The sequence below is a fragment of the Micromys minutus genome (assembly GCF_963924665.1).
Source record: "Micromys minutus genome assembly, chromosome: 10".
NCBI classification, from domain to species: Eukaryota; Metazoa; Chordata; class Mammalia; order Rodentia; family Muridae; genus Micromys; species Micromys minutus.
Genome location: NC_137979.1, coordinates 46,621,303 through 46,638,619, shown reverse-complemented (window position 1 = coordinate 46,638,619; position 17,317 = coordinate 46,621,303). Strand labels below are relative to the sequence as shown.

Below are 17,317 nucleotides of genomic sequence, written 5' to 3'. Positions count from 1 at the left end.
CCAGACTGGCCTTGAGCTCACCAAGATTCACCCTCCTCTGCCTCTTGAATGCTGGGATTAAAGGCATGCATCACCATGCCTGGCAAAATAACCCCATTTCTTAACCCAAGGTCTAGAAGGATTTCTCCTACCTTTCCCTCAAATTTTCTAGTTTGAGTTCTTATCATTAGCCTCTGAGACAGGATCTTTCTCTATGTCTTAGTCAGGACTCAAACTCAGCCTCTTCCTTCTGCCTCCCAAGTACTGGGGTTGTAGAAACGCATAGCCTTGATAGGCTCTCTGCTCCTTCTAGAGCCTCATTTCTGTGTGGTGTGACCAAAGGCCAAGCATCACATTTCTGCATGTGGATGCCCAGTTACTTAGACATTGCTCATCAAAAACAGTGTTCTTTCCTCTGTTAGTTGCTTTGGTACCCATACTGAAGAGCTTTGCCCGAAGTTTCAAAGCCAGAGAATCCCGAGTGCTCTGTTCTCATTTGAAGATTACTCTGGTGATTTGACCCATTCCCAAGTGAATTTTTGAGCCAGCTTGTCACCATCTATGCCTAAGGTAGCTGGGACTTTGGGCCTCATGTTGAAGTTTAAAGTCAGTTGCATGAACATTGTCATCTGTACTGTACCTGTGTAACCTGCTGTGACAAAACACTCTACAAGGGTAACTTGAGGATGGAATAGTGTTGGCGCATAGTTCCAGAGGTGTAGCTCATCGTGGCAAAGGGAAGGGATGTGGTAAAGACACGATGTGGCTGGCAACCTTGTTTTCCCAGTGGGGAAGCAGACCATGTTACATACTTATGTCTTACCTTCTGTCCCTTTTATTCAGCCTACAGTCCCAGGGCATGCAACTATACAATTATATTTCAAGTAGGTCCTTTCAACTCATTTAATGTAATCTAGGTGATTCTTTGCAGACAATGCCTGGAGATTTGTTTCTATCACCATTGTAAGTCTCACCAAGATGAAAAGACTAACTATAATATCATCGTAGTTGTTGAATCCATGAGGGTATCTTATCTACCACATTGAGGCATGAGAGGAGAGGGGATGGACCATTCCATGGCTACTCTTTCTGAGTCCTTCCAGTGTGTAGGAAACTGGTGGTGGGTTAAGGAAGGGTCAGGTTGTGAAGAATAAAGTTTGTGGATGTGTCTTAGCTGCTAAGGTGAATTGGGACTGTCACTCAGCTGCCGGGCCCACGATGCTTATGGAAAACAGCTGTGAAGAATGGGCACAGTTCCTTATTCAGACACTAGAGTCTCCCCGTTCCCTTACAATGGGTCTAAACAAAGGTGTCTAGATGCTAAAGTCCCTGATGCTCTTACAACTTTTCTATGGGTGTTTTGAGCCCATGCACCTTAGTATTTTTGTAAACCTTTTTATTAAAGATGTTGGATTTTCTTTACCAATTTTGAATGGCTTAACAAATGTTTTCCAGAGGAGGATGATCCTTGAGTTCTTTATAACACCATTCTGAACTCCTCTCTGCAGATCTTGGACTTTCCTAGCTTCTCCCTCATTCCCTCTTAGACCCATCTGTGCTGTAGGCTGACAATCTCCTCATCTGAGATTTCTAATTCAGTTATTCTTCTTCCGTCTTTATTTAATCTGGTGTTTAATATATCTGTTGGGCTTTAAAATTGATATTAGCCTTTAAAAAATAAGAATGTTTTACTATTAATTTTAAATTAGATTTAGTTTTAATATGTTTTTGTTTTAAAAGTAAAGAATGTATGTGTGTGTGTGTGTGTGTGTGTGTGTGTACTCATGTGGGTTCATAGGCCACTGCTCACACGTGGAGGTCAGAGGATGACTTAAAGAAGTCACTTCTCTCCTTCTAACATGTGGGTCCCCAGGTTGGGGCTTTGGCTGGCAGGCTTGGCAGCAAAACTTTATCCACTGACCATCTCACTGGCCTCAATAAATGCAATTTAAACAGAGGTAGTCATAATTTATTTGTATTTATTACAAATCATAGCCAGCCATTAAAACTAAAAATAGTTTGATTCATAAAATCACAACTAAACACATAAAAGGAAAGAAAGAAAAATGGTGGTGTGGAAATATATATTCTACATCTTAATACAAGGATGTGCAGAACACTCTGCCAAAAATCCAACAAAATGAACATCCATCTCCTACAAAACTATTTTGAGATCCGTTTAATTGTATACAAGTGAGTTTGTCATCTGGAAGAAGAGAAAATCCAAACTAGAACCCAGTGTGAAGCCTCCTGAAATTCTGTGAAGGTCTTCAGATTGGATCTTAATAAAGTTATGTCTACAAAACACAGTTGACAAATAATTGTGGTGCCTTTCCCTCCTGAGCAATCCTACTGGCCCTCCAGCTACAACCTTTAAGATAATATATATTAAAATTTTGTCTGTGCACCTTTCTAATGGAGGGAGTTAAGTGTTCTGCTGTGGAGTGAGGCCTTGTTGCTTAACCAACTACCATTCTAAGTTACTTCAGGCTGATTAGATATAGTTCTATACCCCATGGGATATTGCTGCATCGGCATTTTGTACTCTAAGTATATCATCAACTTAAAAAGAACATTTAAAACCAAAGAGATGCCAAGGGAACCTGGTATTGTTAGATTCTATTAATACGTCCATGTGCATCCTTAATTCATCAAGATAATAACACTGGATATCAATGGCCTTCGTTGCTCCCCTGTATATATGATCTCTGGTTCCAGGCAATGTCAGGTCAGATTTTTTTGAAATTATCCATCCTTTCTGCAACATGTTGCTGGGTCTAGGAATGCAGTGAGGATCAGTGGGTTGATTAGTTTCTAATGATAGAGTCCTGAACAATTATATCTTTATTCTGAGCCAGTTTCCCCATTGGTAAACAAGGGCCGCATAGACAAGAAGACCACAAGACCCTGACATCCCTTTGTTCCAAGACCTTCTCTCTTTGGACCGTTTTAGCATTCAGGGTCTATGTGAGGAGGTGGGGAAGAAGTTAGGTGGTTGAGGTGCAGCTGTGGCTGAATGGCTTGGATCTGTTGGGGAGCATCTCTCCCTGAGCTGCACTTTGTCCTCTGCTGTGAGGACGGTGGGAAGTCCTGCCTGGATGATGCATCGCTCTTGAGCTAAATGACTGAATATCAAATCATGCTCAAGTGCTGTCTTACGCACAGTTTACATTGCTGTGCCTCTTGGATGACTGTTCCTAAGTCACAAACTGTAATGAATCACCGAGTTCAAAGAAGCGCAGCATCTCTGAGCTGCTTCAAGTGCAATTATCTTTCAAGGTTCTCATCATTGTATAAAACTCTGATCCCTGAGATAGAAGCTTATATGATTTATAATCAAGGGTACAAATTCATATGGTGGAAGTTCTCTAAGGAATGGATGTCTTGCCTCTGCACGCTCGAAAACTCAGTTTATTAAAGTTTCGTGTGGATATTGCTCTATGAACACAGGTTTATACACAATAGGCATACCTATGTGACACTAGGAGGGTCCTGACAACTTTTCAGTCTATTCAGTGCCCTCTCCATGGTTCTGATTGTTCATGATCTTGTGGGTGTACTTGGAAGTTCCCACAAGATGCATTCTCTGTCTATCTCTGTCTTTCTCTCTTTCTGTCTCTGTCTTTATGTCCCCCCCTCTCTCTCTACCTGTGTGTACAGGTCAAAGGTCAATGTTGGGTCTCTTCCTCCATTGTCTTCCTCCCCAGACCTCAGTTTTTGAGACAGAGTCTTTCATTGTACCTGGAGCTCACTGACAGTCTAGGCCAGCTATCCAGAGAGCTTCAGAGATCTTCTGTGTCTATCTTCCCACTGTTGTGATTACAGCTGTGTGTCTCTGTGCCTGCCTCCAAATGTGGGGGTCTGGGGATCTGAATGATCTTTATGCTTGCGTGGCGAGCACCTTCCTGACACCCATCTCTCTGGCCTGCAAGGTCTCTTCTTTCATAAGTTCTCCTCCCTGCTCACTGGTGCTGACACAAACCCATTGTTTTCATTGTTTCTCCCTTTGTTTCCACTTCTCTGGAATTTCCCAAGTTGGATGCTCAGCTATTGCTTTTCTCTCTATACTCTTCCCTTTGCCCATCTCTGTACTTCTCACATCTGTACCCCAACCACACACACACATGTCATTAACATCCCTCCTTTGACTCCCTTTGCCCCCCTTTAGTGCTTGCCTGCTCTGCTATAACAACCTCCTTGCTGGTCTGTCTGCTTCTAGCTTTTCCTGAAAGAAATGATAACCATTTGTTGAAATGGTGCCCTAAAACTTTGTTGGACCCAAAACTCACATGGATGCTGATACCGGGGTGGTCCCAGCCTTCCACAGAGGACTGGAAGGAAGGATGTGACTGTAGCCTCATTAGATAGTTTTGTCTACTACCATTTCCCTTCACTGATGCCTACACTGACTTGGGTACCTTTACCATGCTGGATTTTCTTGCTGTGTTATGGTGCATGCACCAAATCTCACCTGGGCTTTCTGGTTTTACTCTCTCTGTTTCTTAGACAGCACACTGTGCTACTTCCCAGAGCAGATCCATGTCCGTGAACCTGCAAGTCTGGCGATGCTTGCTTTTCCCAACATGCAAACCTCTCAGATGCCACTGGTCACTTCCTGCTTTGGATATTTCCTTCTGTTTATGTCTTCATCTATTTGGCCCACCCCCACTCACTATGTCCGTCATATAGCAAGGGGTTCAAAGATACATTTCCTGCAGAAGCTCAAACAGAGTTAAAGGCACAACCCAGGACAATGTCATGCTCAAGGTAGAGCAAAAGGAATGTTCAGAGAGGAAAAAAGACCTGACCAAAGACATTCAAAAGGGAATCGGGCTCTTTGTATAGTTGCAGTGTGAAATGCTGAGACAAACAGGAGCCAGCGCTCAACTTGTAACCACATAGCATCTCCTACCTGTGACACTTTGGCTTGCTGTGTGTAAAATGGATATGACATCATTTACCTTAAAGACTTGTGCCAAGGGTCAGTGAAAAATGCCAACTCGGACTGTCTGGGAATGTGCAGGTTTTCAGCAAGTGGGAGTTTCCTCTGCTTGTGGCACTTGTCCACCTTCCACTCCCCACAGTGTCTAGTATCTTGCCTGAGACAAACCGTGATCCTTAGTGCTGTCTGGGATGTCACTGGTGGATGGTATTTTCAAGCAGGGTCACAAAGAAGCTAGGCTGTCCCGGCACCTGGTTCTTTGTTTTAAAAACCGTGACTCTGACATTTGGAATTTGGACATTGGGAGAGCTCTGCTTCTCTGTTCCACCCAGCAAGGCCAGTGGCTCACTCAAGTGTCAGGGCCCTCACGAAGTAGCAGCGCTGTCCCTTGACCTGCCACACCCTACTAATGAAGGCTGGGCCTTTCAGGAGACCCGTCCTTTGAAGTCAGACCACAAAGCTCTTACCTCATGATGTACAGCACGGCAAGGAGTCCTGATTGAGGGAGAAGCCCAAGTAAAGCCTTTTATGAGGTGAGGGAGTTTTCTGAGGAAGCACAGCAAATGAATGAGGAGGCCTTTGACCATCACTAAATGAGCAAAGTCAAAAGGAAAAAAAAAAAAAAAAAAAAGGAAGAGACTGACTTATATGTCCACACCCTGTTTGGATTGAGTATAAATGCTCACCAGAGGAAGGGGACTCAGAGTTCTTAGGCTTGGAGGATTCACACCGCATCTTCAGCCAGGCACCTCACTCCCTCCAGCACCATGCCATACAACTGCTGCCTGCCCACCATGAGCTGCCGCACCAGCTGCTCCTCCCGGCCCTGCGTGCCCCCCAGCTGCCATGGCTGCACCCTGCCCGGGGCCTGCAACATCCCCGCCAATGTGGGCAACTGCAATTGGTTCTGTGAGGGCTCCTTCAATGGCAATGAGAAGGAGACCATGCAGTTCCTGAATGACCGCCTGGCCTCCTACCTGGAGAAGGTGAGGCAGCTGGAGAGAGAGAATGCTGAGCTGGAATGCAGGATCCAGGAGAGGAACCAGCAGCAGGACCCCCTGGTGTGTCCTGCCTACCAGGCCTACTTCAGGACCATTGAGGAGCTGCAACAGAAGGTGAGGGGGGCTGGCATTCACTGCATTCCTAGCTGGAAGTTGTCAGGAGAATGTGTGAGACACAGAAATGACAGGCACTCTTGGTGTTGTGGAAAATTTGATGACCACATTTCCAGCTCTTGATGCACCCTTTCTTGTGGCCTCTACTATTTGCAGACTGGAGACTGCTGGTCTTGAATCTTGGCAGAAATTAGACTCGGTGGAGGTCATAGGAGTTTAGATAACTCCCCACTGTTATTAAGAGTGGCCTGCCTGTGGGTGTTTCTGAGATCTTAAAGAACTTCCTAGAAGAAAGAGAAAAGGACTGGGCCCGCAAAGGAGGCCACACAGTGGGAAGAACCCTCTCTCTCTCTCTCTCTCTCTCTCTCTCTCTCTCTCAACTTGGCATGCTGATGACCTCTGGTTGACCTCTTCTGAGCACCTTACTACTCTGATCTCATTGTCTCGACCTGGATGCCCCTGTGGTTCCCTTGGTGCACTGGGTCCAGTGGGGAACCAGAGTATTTAGTAAAACCCAGAAATATTAGACATGAAACAGAAATGGTTCCAGGTGGTCCAGGATGGCCTGGGGACAGAACAGCCACTGCCTAGGCCCCTTCGCTGCTTTATGTATTCCTCTTGCCAATTAGCCTAAAAGTCTATTAAAGTGGAATTTCTTTTAGCTTTTAAAGCCTTTCCAACCAAATACCAGTTGTTTTAAATGAACATGAGTTTTTTTTTTTTTTTTTTTTTTTAATCAGCTTCTTAATGTTGCTTATGAGGAAAGGGGGAAATAAAATGATGCTTCTTTTGCATTTGTATGTCTGCCTCCAGATAATTTCTGAGCACCTATTGTACACAGATAGTATTTAATAGACACACAATATGTTGTGATTTTTAAAGAAAAAATTCTGATGTTTCCATATAAACAAATGAACAGGAGTTCTCTTGGTGAAAAGAACACCCCCCCCCCCCCACTGATTATACAATGTTTCGTGATCTCTAGATCTTGTGCGGCAAATCTGAGAACGGCAGGCTCATTGTGCAGATTGACAATGCCAAGCTGGCCTCTGATGACTTCAGGACCAAGTGAGTGGGTGGATCGGTGGGTGGGGTATTGTTGCTTGTCTCCGTCTCCCTGTCTCCGGCCCCTGCCTCTGCTGTTCACACAGACCATGTTGATCAAGATTTCTCCAAGGAGTTTCTCCAAGATCCGCACTTTCTCCTCTTCCCTTTTCCCCTTTGTGTGATGGCATCTCTAGCCCCTAGCTTAACTCCATCAGACTGTGTGTCTGTGACTAGCCTAGTCTTCTAGTGTGCACAGAACTCAGTCATGAGAGGGTGGGAAGTTTGTAAACTCTTATCTCCTCTGATTCACTGTCTCTGTGGAAGTAAATAACATTCCTTTTTCCTGCAAGATCTACCTCTGGATCTTGACAACTTAAGTAGAAGGAGACGGTTATAAAAATTAGTATCTGTCATTCCTAGTTATCCAACAAAGCAAACCAAAGCAGAGTCAGGTCTAGGCATGTTCCTACGAGGTCTATCCCCGATTCTCCTGCGATTGTAGGTATGAGACAGAGCTCGGTCTGCGGCAGCTGGTAGAGTCAGACATCAATGGCCTGCGCAGGATCCTGGACGAGCTGACCCTCTGCAAGTCTGACCTGGAGGCTCAGGTGGAGTCCCTGAAGGAGGAGCTGCTGTGTCTCAAGCAGAACCACGAACAGGTGAAGTTTTCTAAAGTGAAGCACACGGTCGGACTGGCCAGGACATGTTTTTAACTGCCATGGGCCGAGGGAGGGAGCCTGTGGGTTGCGACTCAATTAGCTCAGAAAGCTGTTCTCCAAACAAAAAAATGGATTTGTAGAGAATGAGTAATCTTGATAGGAGATTAGGATTTTCTGCCAGAGGCAGCAACAAGAATCCAGGAACTTGGCTAGCTCAGTCAGTGAGGAGGAGGAGGTCAGTGCTAAGGTAACTGCTGTCACCGCTGTCACTCCCAGAAGAGAGTGTGTGGGCACCATTGCAGACGATGACTCTCCATTTTGAACTGTGAGGTGCAGGGTGGCTTAGGGCTGCCCAACAAGAGGGCTGAGCTGGACTCAGAACACAGCCCTTCACTGCCATCCAAACGCTTTCTGCTATGTGTGCTGCTTGGAAGAACCATGGCGTAAAGTGTTCGTCAGTTACCAACACCCAGGAAACATAGGCACACGCTATGCATCCCAGAACTCTGTGTGTAGTGACAGTTAATGCTAATCAAAAGATTAGGCCCCAAATTTGTGCTGACCCTTGACAGCTTCAGAAGATAAAAAAAAAAAAAAAAAAAAAGATGAGCAGTTTGAAGATTCTAGAACAGTGGTTCTCAAATAACCCTCTCATTGGGATCATCTAAGACCATCAGAAATAGCAAATATTACATATTTACATTATGATCTATAACAGAAACAAAAATAACAGATATGAAGTAGCAATGAAAATAATTTTATGTTGGGGGGATCACAGCAACATGAGGAACTGTATTAAAAGACAGCAGCATTAGGAAGGCTGGGAACCATTGTTCTAGATGCTTCTTGAAGTTCTATGGGAGTGTTTAAGATGAGATACAGTTTAAGTCTGTCTGATGGTTGCATAAGCCCAGAACCGAGTTCTGTTGGCTCCATGAAGAGGTCAGCAGTAAGTCGTTCGCTTTGCCTTCTTTGTAGTCAGACTTTGTCCAAGCTTAAGGATAAACACATTTAAGGATATAGGGAGATATTCAGAGATATTTCTGAGCTGGCCGTTTAGGGAGAAAAATTTAAATGGTTGCTGCTACATCTCAGCTCTGATACTATACCACGGTATCCCTCTAAATGAAAGGTGTTACGTTTAGCATGCAGGCAGAATGAGGTATGGGCTGGAAGGTACTTTGTAAAAAGAAATAAGTCAGTCCTTGACCATAGGGAAAAGGATATCGGGAAAGAACGGAATGGCGATTGTAGAAAGATTCAATGCACCATACACCCAACTGTGTTCTCTCTGGGAGAGCATCAAGATCCTTTGTGATATTCTGAATTTCCCCCTTTCCCCCACCAGGAAGTCAACACCCTGCGCTGCCAGCTTGGAGACCGCCTCAACGTGGAGGTGGATGCAGCTCCCACTGTGGACCTGAACCGTGTGCTCAATGAGACCAGGTGTCAGTACGAGGCCCTGGTGGAAACCAACCGCCGGGAAGTGGAGGAATGGTTCACCACACAGGTGGGCATCTGAGCCTGTGCTCGCTCAGGAACACAGTCCCCCAGGACTGTAGAGCGGGGTCTGACCCTGTCCCTCCCCTTGCCTGTTGCAGACTGAGGAGCTGAACAAGCAGGTGGTGTCCAGCTCAGAGCAGCTTCAGTCCTGCCAGGCCGAGATCATCGAGCTGAGGCGCACAGTCAACGCCCTGGAGATTGAGCTGCAGGCCCAGCACAACCTGGTGTGTAGTGTCCAGACCTGCTGCTGAGCAGTGTGGAGTCGGGAGGCAGTCACTGGGGTGTCCTTGGGGTCTCTCTGTCTGTCTGTCTGTCTGTCTGTTTGTCTGTCTGTCTGTCTGTCTGTCTCTCTCTCTCTTTCTCTTTCTCTCTTTCTCTTTCTCTCTCTCAATCTCTCTCTCTCTCTCTTTCTCTTTCTCTCTCTCAATCTCTCTCTCTCTCTCTCTCTCTCTCAATCTCTCTCAATCTCTCTCATCTCCTGAAGCCTGTGACTTCTTTGGAAGGCAATGCAGGGACTTCAGAGGGAACAGCTCTGTGACAGCTTCTGTCTTCTCCCCCACAGAGAAACTCTCTGGAAAACACCCTGACAGAGAGTGAGGCTCGCTACAGCTCCCAGCTGTCCCAGGTGCAGTGCCTGATCACCAACGTGGAGTCCCAGCTTGGTGAGATCCGGGCTGACCTGGAGCGACAGAACCAGGAGTACCAGGTGCTGCTGGACATCCGGGCCCGGCTGGAGTGTGAGATCAACACGTACAGGGGCCTGCTGGAGAGCGAGGACTGCAAGTGAGTATGCGCTGACTGACTTTTCCTTGGTCTGAGTTGTTTTCTTGGTAGGAATTAACTTATCCCTTCCATCTGGAGACAGTCAATGGAAGGATCCTGATCTGACTGTGCTTTCAGTATTTTCCTGTATGTTGAGCTCACTTTGCCCTAACTTCCTCCAATAATTTCCTGTCTCCAGGCTCCCCTGCAATCCCTGTGCTACAACCAACGCGTGTGATAAGCCCATTGGGCCCTGTGTCTCCAACCCTTGTGTCACAAGACCTCGGTGTGGACCTTGCAATAATTTTGTGCGTTAGTGAACCATTGCCAGAGGGGGACAAAGATACCAGTCACACCTTGAATCTACAGTATCCTGAGACCTCAAAAAGTAACCACACTGGACAAAGACAGACCAGTTCTTAGAGTCAGTTCAAGCCTGCAGTGTATTTTCTGGTTTGATCCTTGGGCACAGGAGAGGCAAAGTCTGTCATTTGAGGAACCTACCATAGGATTTAGTACCATCTCCTCAGACAAAGCCCTATTTATACATGCAAGCTTATTATTTGATAAAAACGTATCTGAATGTGATTTGTAAATAAGTTCATTGAGTGTGGGGGCATCTGGTTAGCATGTTTATGAAGAAGAACATCAGTGGACTTCAGCTTTTTTTGTTGTACTTTTGGTCTTTTAAATGCAATGCAAATCCTTTGTCTTCCCAATAAATTCTTACTCTGGCACAAAAATCTGAATTGCTTGTTTCTCTCAATATTAACCTGTTTCCCCCCCCCCCGCTAGGTGAAAGGTCTGGTTACCCCCATACATGGCTAGTGATTTCCTTCAAGGAAAAGAAAAAGCTTCTTTCTGAGGTCATCCACTGGCCAGACTGGCACTAAGGGAACAGAGAGAGGAGGTAGATTCCGGTCTAGGTGGTGTTAGCGACCATGGCAAAGGTTTGCCAGTAGGTGACATTTGTGTTGAGACCTGAAACTAGAGAAGGGACATCCAGAGGGAAAGAACATTTCAGGGAAGCACCAGAGAGTCAAGAGAGAGAGAACAAAGCCATATTTTGAAACACGAGGGGCCCAGTGTGTTAGCAGAGTGGAGCGTGGCTGGCTGGGGGGTGTGAAGGGCTCATTGGTTCTTGAAGAAACGGATTTTATTTATTTATTTATTTAAGTGTGTGTGTGTGTGTGGGGGGTGTGGTGTGGTATTTGTTTGTGTGTATAGTATGTGGTATTTGTGTGTGTGTGATATGTATGCATATGGTGTGTGGTATCTATGTGTGTGTATGTGGTATGTGTGTATGTGGGTGTGTGGTATTTGTGTGTGTGTGTGTGTATACACTTGTAAGGAAACCAGAAGTTGACACTAGACATCTTCCCCTGTCACTGTCTGTGTTCTTTGAGACTGGGTCTGTCACTGAACCTAGGGTTCACCAGTTGACTAGATTCATGGGCCTGCAAGTCCCAGGATCCTCCCGTCTCCACTCCCTCCCCCAGTGCTGGGCTTACAGGCTCCACTGTATCTGGCCTTGTAAGTGGGTGTTACGGATTCCAGTGCAAACCAGCAAGCGCATGAGAGCCAGAGCTGTCTTCTCAGCCCCCTGATTTTATTTCAAGTAAGAGAAAAGCTCCAAGGCTGGATTGAGTGGCATTATCATTAAAGGCTCTTTTGGTGGTTGAGTAGGAGATAGGTTCCCAGAACATTCAGATTGAAGGCCCTGGGTTAGTGACGACAGCCACAAGTCAAGTTGTTTTGATTTGAAAAGAAATCACTGACATGAACAACTTCTCACATTCCCGTCCTTGTAAGGGAACTAAGATAAGAGTAACAGAAATCATACAATTGCTCAAACTACCAGAAGATAGGATCATGATGTCGGCTGCGCCTGGTCACTATGAAACTCACACCAACACCTTGACAATATCATGGGCAAGGCTCACCTGGTTCCTATCTGAGCCCACGGCAGAAGTATGGGCAGACGTAGCAATCTCTCACTTTTTTCTTGACATACAAGAATAATCATCCACCTGAAATGTAAAGTCTAAAGGGACTTACAGGGTAAGACATGTGTATAAGAAATTAAGACTTGTACCTCACAGTGGCTGGAAAATTCAGCATGGACTGACTGAATTCAGTAAATGGCTTCACATGAAGGACCAGGAAGGCTCACGGTGGCCTCCATATGCTGTGACTAAACATTAAGGGTGTGACAGATAAGAATGTAGATGTTTGAATATTATAACATGACTAATAGGTGATAAAAATGTAAGCTACACTCTTCCACATTTTGGGTTTGAAAATGATGTTTTCCTTTCTGTCTTTAATTATAACTTTGTGTTAATCTTGGTTCCTAGTGTGTTGCATCATCTTCCTGAGCCTCAATTCTTGAGTTACAGAAAGAATAATAGAAAAAACATTACTGTTTAATTTTTCTCTTCTTTTTTTATCCTCTTCACTCTGTGTGTGTGTGTGTGTGTGTGTGTGTGTGTGTGTGTGTATGTGTGTGTGGTATTGTGTTAGGAAGACATTTTTATGATCAGCACATGTGGTATTTTCACCAATGATTACCATCAGAATTGTCCTAAGAGAGGACAGAAGCAAAGCATGGGTCTATACGTGTCAATGTCAAGGTAATTTTTTTTCACGTATGGAAGCTGAAAGTAGCCCTTATGACTATTTTACATTCAAGAATGAAACAGTCAAGTTTATCACTGAAGGCCTGGTAAAAACGTTGCATATTTGTATCTAATGTTTGTATCTTTCCATATTGTTGGTCAGTTGTAGGATGTGGCTGACTGCTAATGGCAGAGAAAAATGTAAAAGGCTGGGAAGATAACTCAGTGGGCTGGGTAGATAGCTCAGCAGTTAAAATCCTCATCCTAAAAACAATAGGATAGGAATTTGGATCTCTAGAACCCCATAAAGGCTCCTCAGGCACGGCCCACCTATCTCTAACTCTGACACCAGGAAGATCAGGATCGGATCTTCTGAGCAAGTTGTCTAATGAGATGAACTCTATGTCGGTGAGATGTGGGGTTGATCAAGAGGCTCTTCCTCAAAAGAATAAAGTGGAAAAGTGGTCCCAGAAGATTCCCGAGACATCAACTTTGGGCCTTCACATGCTGGCACACAAATACATACATGGGTACCTCCAGTGTGTTCACATGTGAACATATATACACATGCAAACACACAGAAAAAAGAAAAAAGAAAAAGAGTGTGATAAATGAATCATGGTGACAGGAGATGTGTGTGGTCTGTGTCTAAAAGTCCAGGTGGAGAGAAGGCCAGATGTCCCATTGGGAGTGGCTCCAGCAGGCTGTGTGGTAAGGAGTAGAGCATCCCTACCCAGAGTGAAATCCTTCTGAGAAAGGCATTGTATGGGGGTGAGAAAGATGATAAACATAAAAGCATCAAGACTGCTTTTGGCCACACTCCATGTCCAATTAGCAGTAACTCCAAGGTAGCTTATCTTGAGTTTCAATGCAGAGACATGGGCGGTGGAACGGTGGGAGGTAAGAGATTCTGTGGTTTGGGGATCGGTTGAGGAAGTATCCAGATTCCTGGCAATAAGATGTGGTGAGTTCCATTCAGCATTTGGATGCAAGAAAAGAAATTTTAAAAAAGTGAATGGGGGCAGGGATGTAGTTCAGAGTGTCGGATGCGTCCTTAACATGCATAAGGACAGAGGTTCAAATTCAAGCACTGCAAAGGATAGGCTTGGTGGTCTACACTAGCACTCAGCATAGTGGAGGTAGGAGGATCCGAAGTTCAAGGTCTTCTCCTGTATTTGAGGTCAGCAGGGGTTATTGTGAGATCTTGTTTCAGAAAATCAAATAAAACATAAGCCAAAAAGATACAAGCAATCAGAAACAAATCAAAATCAAAACCACAAAAAGGAAGAAAACCTTACATCTGTTTGATTCCTGTGCACTAAAATCACTTTGAGGTTCTGCTCTGTGGTTGGTGCTGGAGGAAAAAAGTGAGAAGGAAAAATAGAGGGAGGAGGAGGAGGAGAGAAAGGAGGAGGAGAGGGAGGAAGAGAGGAAATAGCAGGATGAGGGGGAGTGGGAGGACGAGGAAGATGAGGAGAACAAGGAGGGGGAAGAGAAAGTGGAAAAGCAGGAAGGACAAGGAAAAGAAAGAAAAAGTTGTCCTTTATCTTGGACAATTTGTAAATTGCTGTTTTACTTTACCGACGTTGTAGCCCTGTGTCTTTCCTTCCACTGAGCTGTACCTGTAGCATGTGAGTATCTTTTTCTGATGAGAAAAGGACACGCCCTCCTCCTTTTCACCTTGGCACCGTGTTCTTGAATGAGGATTTGATTTCCTGTGTTAACAACTACAGACAGGACTAGGCACGGAACTCGCTTTTGAAGGCACTTCGTTGACAAGAACAGAGCTGCAGAGATCTTTGGAATGAAGCTTGCCACATACGAGAAATTAAGAATGTAAATGATTTGGACACAGAATGACTGGGTTTGTGCCAGTCCCCCTGCCTCCAGTTCATCACATGCTTAAGAGGCAGGAACTTGTGTAGCTCATAGTCCCACCCAGAACTGAGCTTCATCCCTTCAAGCTTGTCCTTGCTGATCTTCTCAAGGATGGGGTTTCTGTGGTTAGATATAAGGCTCAAGGGGCATTTGAACTAGAGTTGCCTGAAGGCAACAATAAAATGTGAGCTGGGCATTAAAGAAAGGTTAAAGAACATTAAAGAACAGAGAGGATCAGGATGTGACCAAGAAAATTTCTCTTTTTTTTGTTTAGTGAGCATTAGGCTAAAGTAACTGATAATAAGCAATCTTATGTTAATTGAACACTCAATCAAGCACTGAAAATATATGCTCATGGATCTACCATGATGTACAGCAAAAGAAACTCCAGAAGCTTGGGTTTGTATATTCATTTATAAAACATGCAATGTATGTATGTATGCACGTATACATGTGTGTATATATGGTTCATCTATCTACTCAAATGTTAATGACAAGAGAAAATTGAAATAAGATGTGGATAAAAGTCAGGGAACTACTCAACATTATTTAAAGCATATGTGTTTTTATTTTATGTGTGTGTTTTGCCTTTGTGTATGCAAAGGCAGCAGTTTTGTGCAGTATCCTTGGAGACCACCAGAGGGCAAATGATCCCCCCCCCCCAGGACTAGAGTTTCAAATGGATTTTGAGCAGCCACGTAGGTGCTGGGAACGGAACCCAGGTCCTCTGAGAAAACAGCCAGAGCTTTTTAACAACTGATCCATCTTTCTATCCCCCTCGATGTTTTTCATTTTAAAATCTAGTTGGAGAAACTCAGGCTGGCTGTAGCTCCAATTCTACGTGGCCTTCTACATACTAGTTTCACAGTGGGAGGAGAAAGGTGTATTGTCTCCTGGGGCTTTGGTCTGGAAATTAACCGTCGTCACTGCCGTTTGCATTATTAGCCGAAGAAGGTCTCTTGGTTATACCTAATTCCAAACAAAGCAGAACTGGGACACATTCGTGTCATGCTTTGGAAAGCCTGAGACAGATAGGAATAGCTGGTAATGAGCACTCTATGGGCTTTCCCTGCGGCTCCATTCATGTCACTTGCTGAAGCAGATAGTACTGTGTCTCTCCAAAAGGATCGGTGTTCATTTTTTGTCAGTACATTAGGATACCACCAGCTGGGGCCTCTTGATAGTCAGGGAGCTTTGTGGACGTGCAGGCAAAAGGTTAGACAGCTTTTTCCGGGGTCCTTTGGTGTAGGTGTCAGTGGGTGGATTCGATTTCCAGTCCTTCATTCTACAAGGCTGTGGTCCTTTGCAGATCTAGCTTCTTGGTTACAGAGGTGTTTCCATTTAGGGCGACTCTAGGACTTTGTGGTTTCTACCTACTTGACAGGTCAGAAAGGTTGAAATTCATGTTTTCCGAGTTCTGAAAAGGCCCCGGGGGTGGGGAGAGACAGTCTCCACGTCCAGCTCAGCTTTCGGAGCACGTCACTTCCTTTCTCCTGACGGCTGTTCAGAGCACACACTATGTTGTCTGTTCTTTGATGCTTTTCAAACGATTTACACTTAGAAACGAATAGCACATTTAGTTATTTTTAGCACATGGGTTATTTCAAATATCCCAGCCATCATCTACCTGACAGTGTTTGCGTTTGCTATCCACTCCACGTGCATGTGAATGCTCGGTCATTCGCTCTAAATGTATTGACTTTAAACAAGGACAAACATCCAGTTTCTCCATTACTAGATGCATTTAAAGTGTCCAGTGGACACAGGCAGATGGAGTCCCCCGTCCTGTAAAGTGTGCATGTATAGACAATTTTCTTTAAAAATACTTAGAAAGTACATTTAGTGGTTCGTGCGTGCGTGCGTGCGTGTGTGCGTGCGTGCGTGCATGCGTGCATAGTCTATTAGCAACATTTCTACTGGCACAAAATATTTTATAGCAAGGCACCACTCCTGATCCAAGATGAGGTGGGCACTGACAGGTGAGGGAGTGAGTGTCACCAGCACCTACCCTCTTCTAGCCGATACCTTTGACTCCACCGTCGTCAGAAAAACCAACTCCCATTTAATGATGACTTCATGTAGCAAAAACCTATTGAATGCACTATAGATATTAACCACTGCCAACCGGTGAGTAAAGCAGCCTTGGTGTGTCTGCGTGTGTGTATTTGCATCAACCTAAACATTGCTTAAGAATATTCTTATAACATATCCTGGTAACAGGAACGGAGAGGCGGTTTCTGTTGTTAAGGGAGTGTGGAGAGAAAGGAGGGTGACTTCAGGAGCAGGCAGATAAGGATTGCAGCCCAAGCTTTGCATCTTCTAGTTAAAGTATTTGATCTCTGAGAGCATTAGTTTACCTATATACAAAACAAGAGCCCCTTGTGATCCTAGCACAAAAGATTTACAAAAGAAATGATGAACAAAACTCAAGAAAGAATGCTACCACGACCATTCCCTACCCCAAATTGTAAAACTTGAATATTTTTATCCCTCCCTCCCCCTTCCCTCCCTCCTTCCCTTCCTACCTCCATTCCTCCCTTCCCCCACCCCACACACTCACACACACACACAGAGGCAAATCCTACCTATAACTACCTGTAACTTGCCCATTGCAGTCTGGACCATGATGCTGTGTATGTAATGTCAGTAGATGAACACTAGAGGCCGCCAGAATAGAGGCCAAGCTTTTCTTTCTTTCTTTCTTTTTTTTTTCTTCTTCTTTTTTTCTTGTAAACTAAAATTTTGTCCTTTGACAATTTCATACATGTGGATGTATTATGATAACTCTCATATACTCTCTTATCACACTTATAT

At 44.6% G+C, this 17,317-nt stretch overlaps 1 protein-coding gene across 1 annotated transcript; it reads left to right on the top strand.

Annotated features, from left to right (window-relative positions):
* Window positions 1-5,688: 5,688 nt before the first annotated feature.
* Window positions 5,689-10,324, top strand: LOC308426017 (keratin, type I cuticular Ha3-I; the record flags this gene model as incomplete). Its single annotated transcript, XM_080923724.1, has 7 exons — window positions 5,689-6,036; window positions 7,022-7,104; window positions 7,586-7,742; window positions 9,091-9,252; window positions 9,344-9,469; window positions 9,808-10,028; window positions 10,207-10,324. The coding sequence occupies 7 exons, from the start codon at window positions 5,689-5,691 to the stop codon at window positions 10,322-10,324; spliced, it is 1,215 nt and encodes a 404-aa protein (XP_080779850.1).
* Between the last annotated feature and the right edge of the window lie 6,993 nt (window positions 10,325-17,317).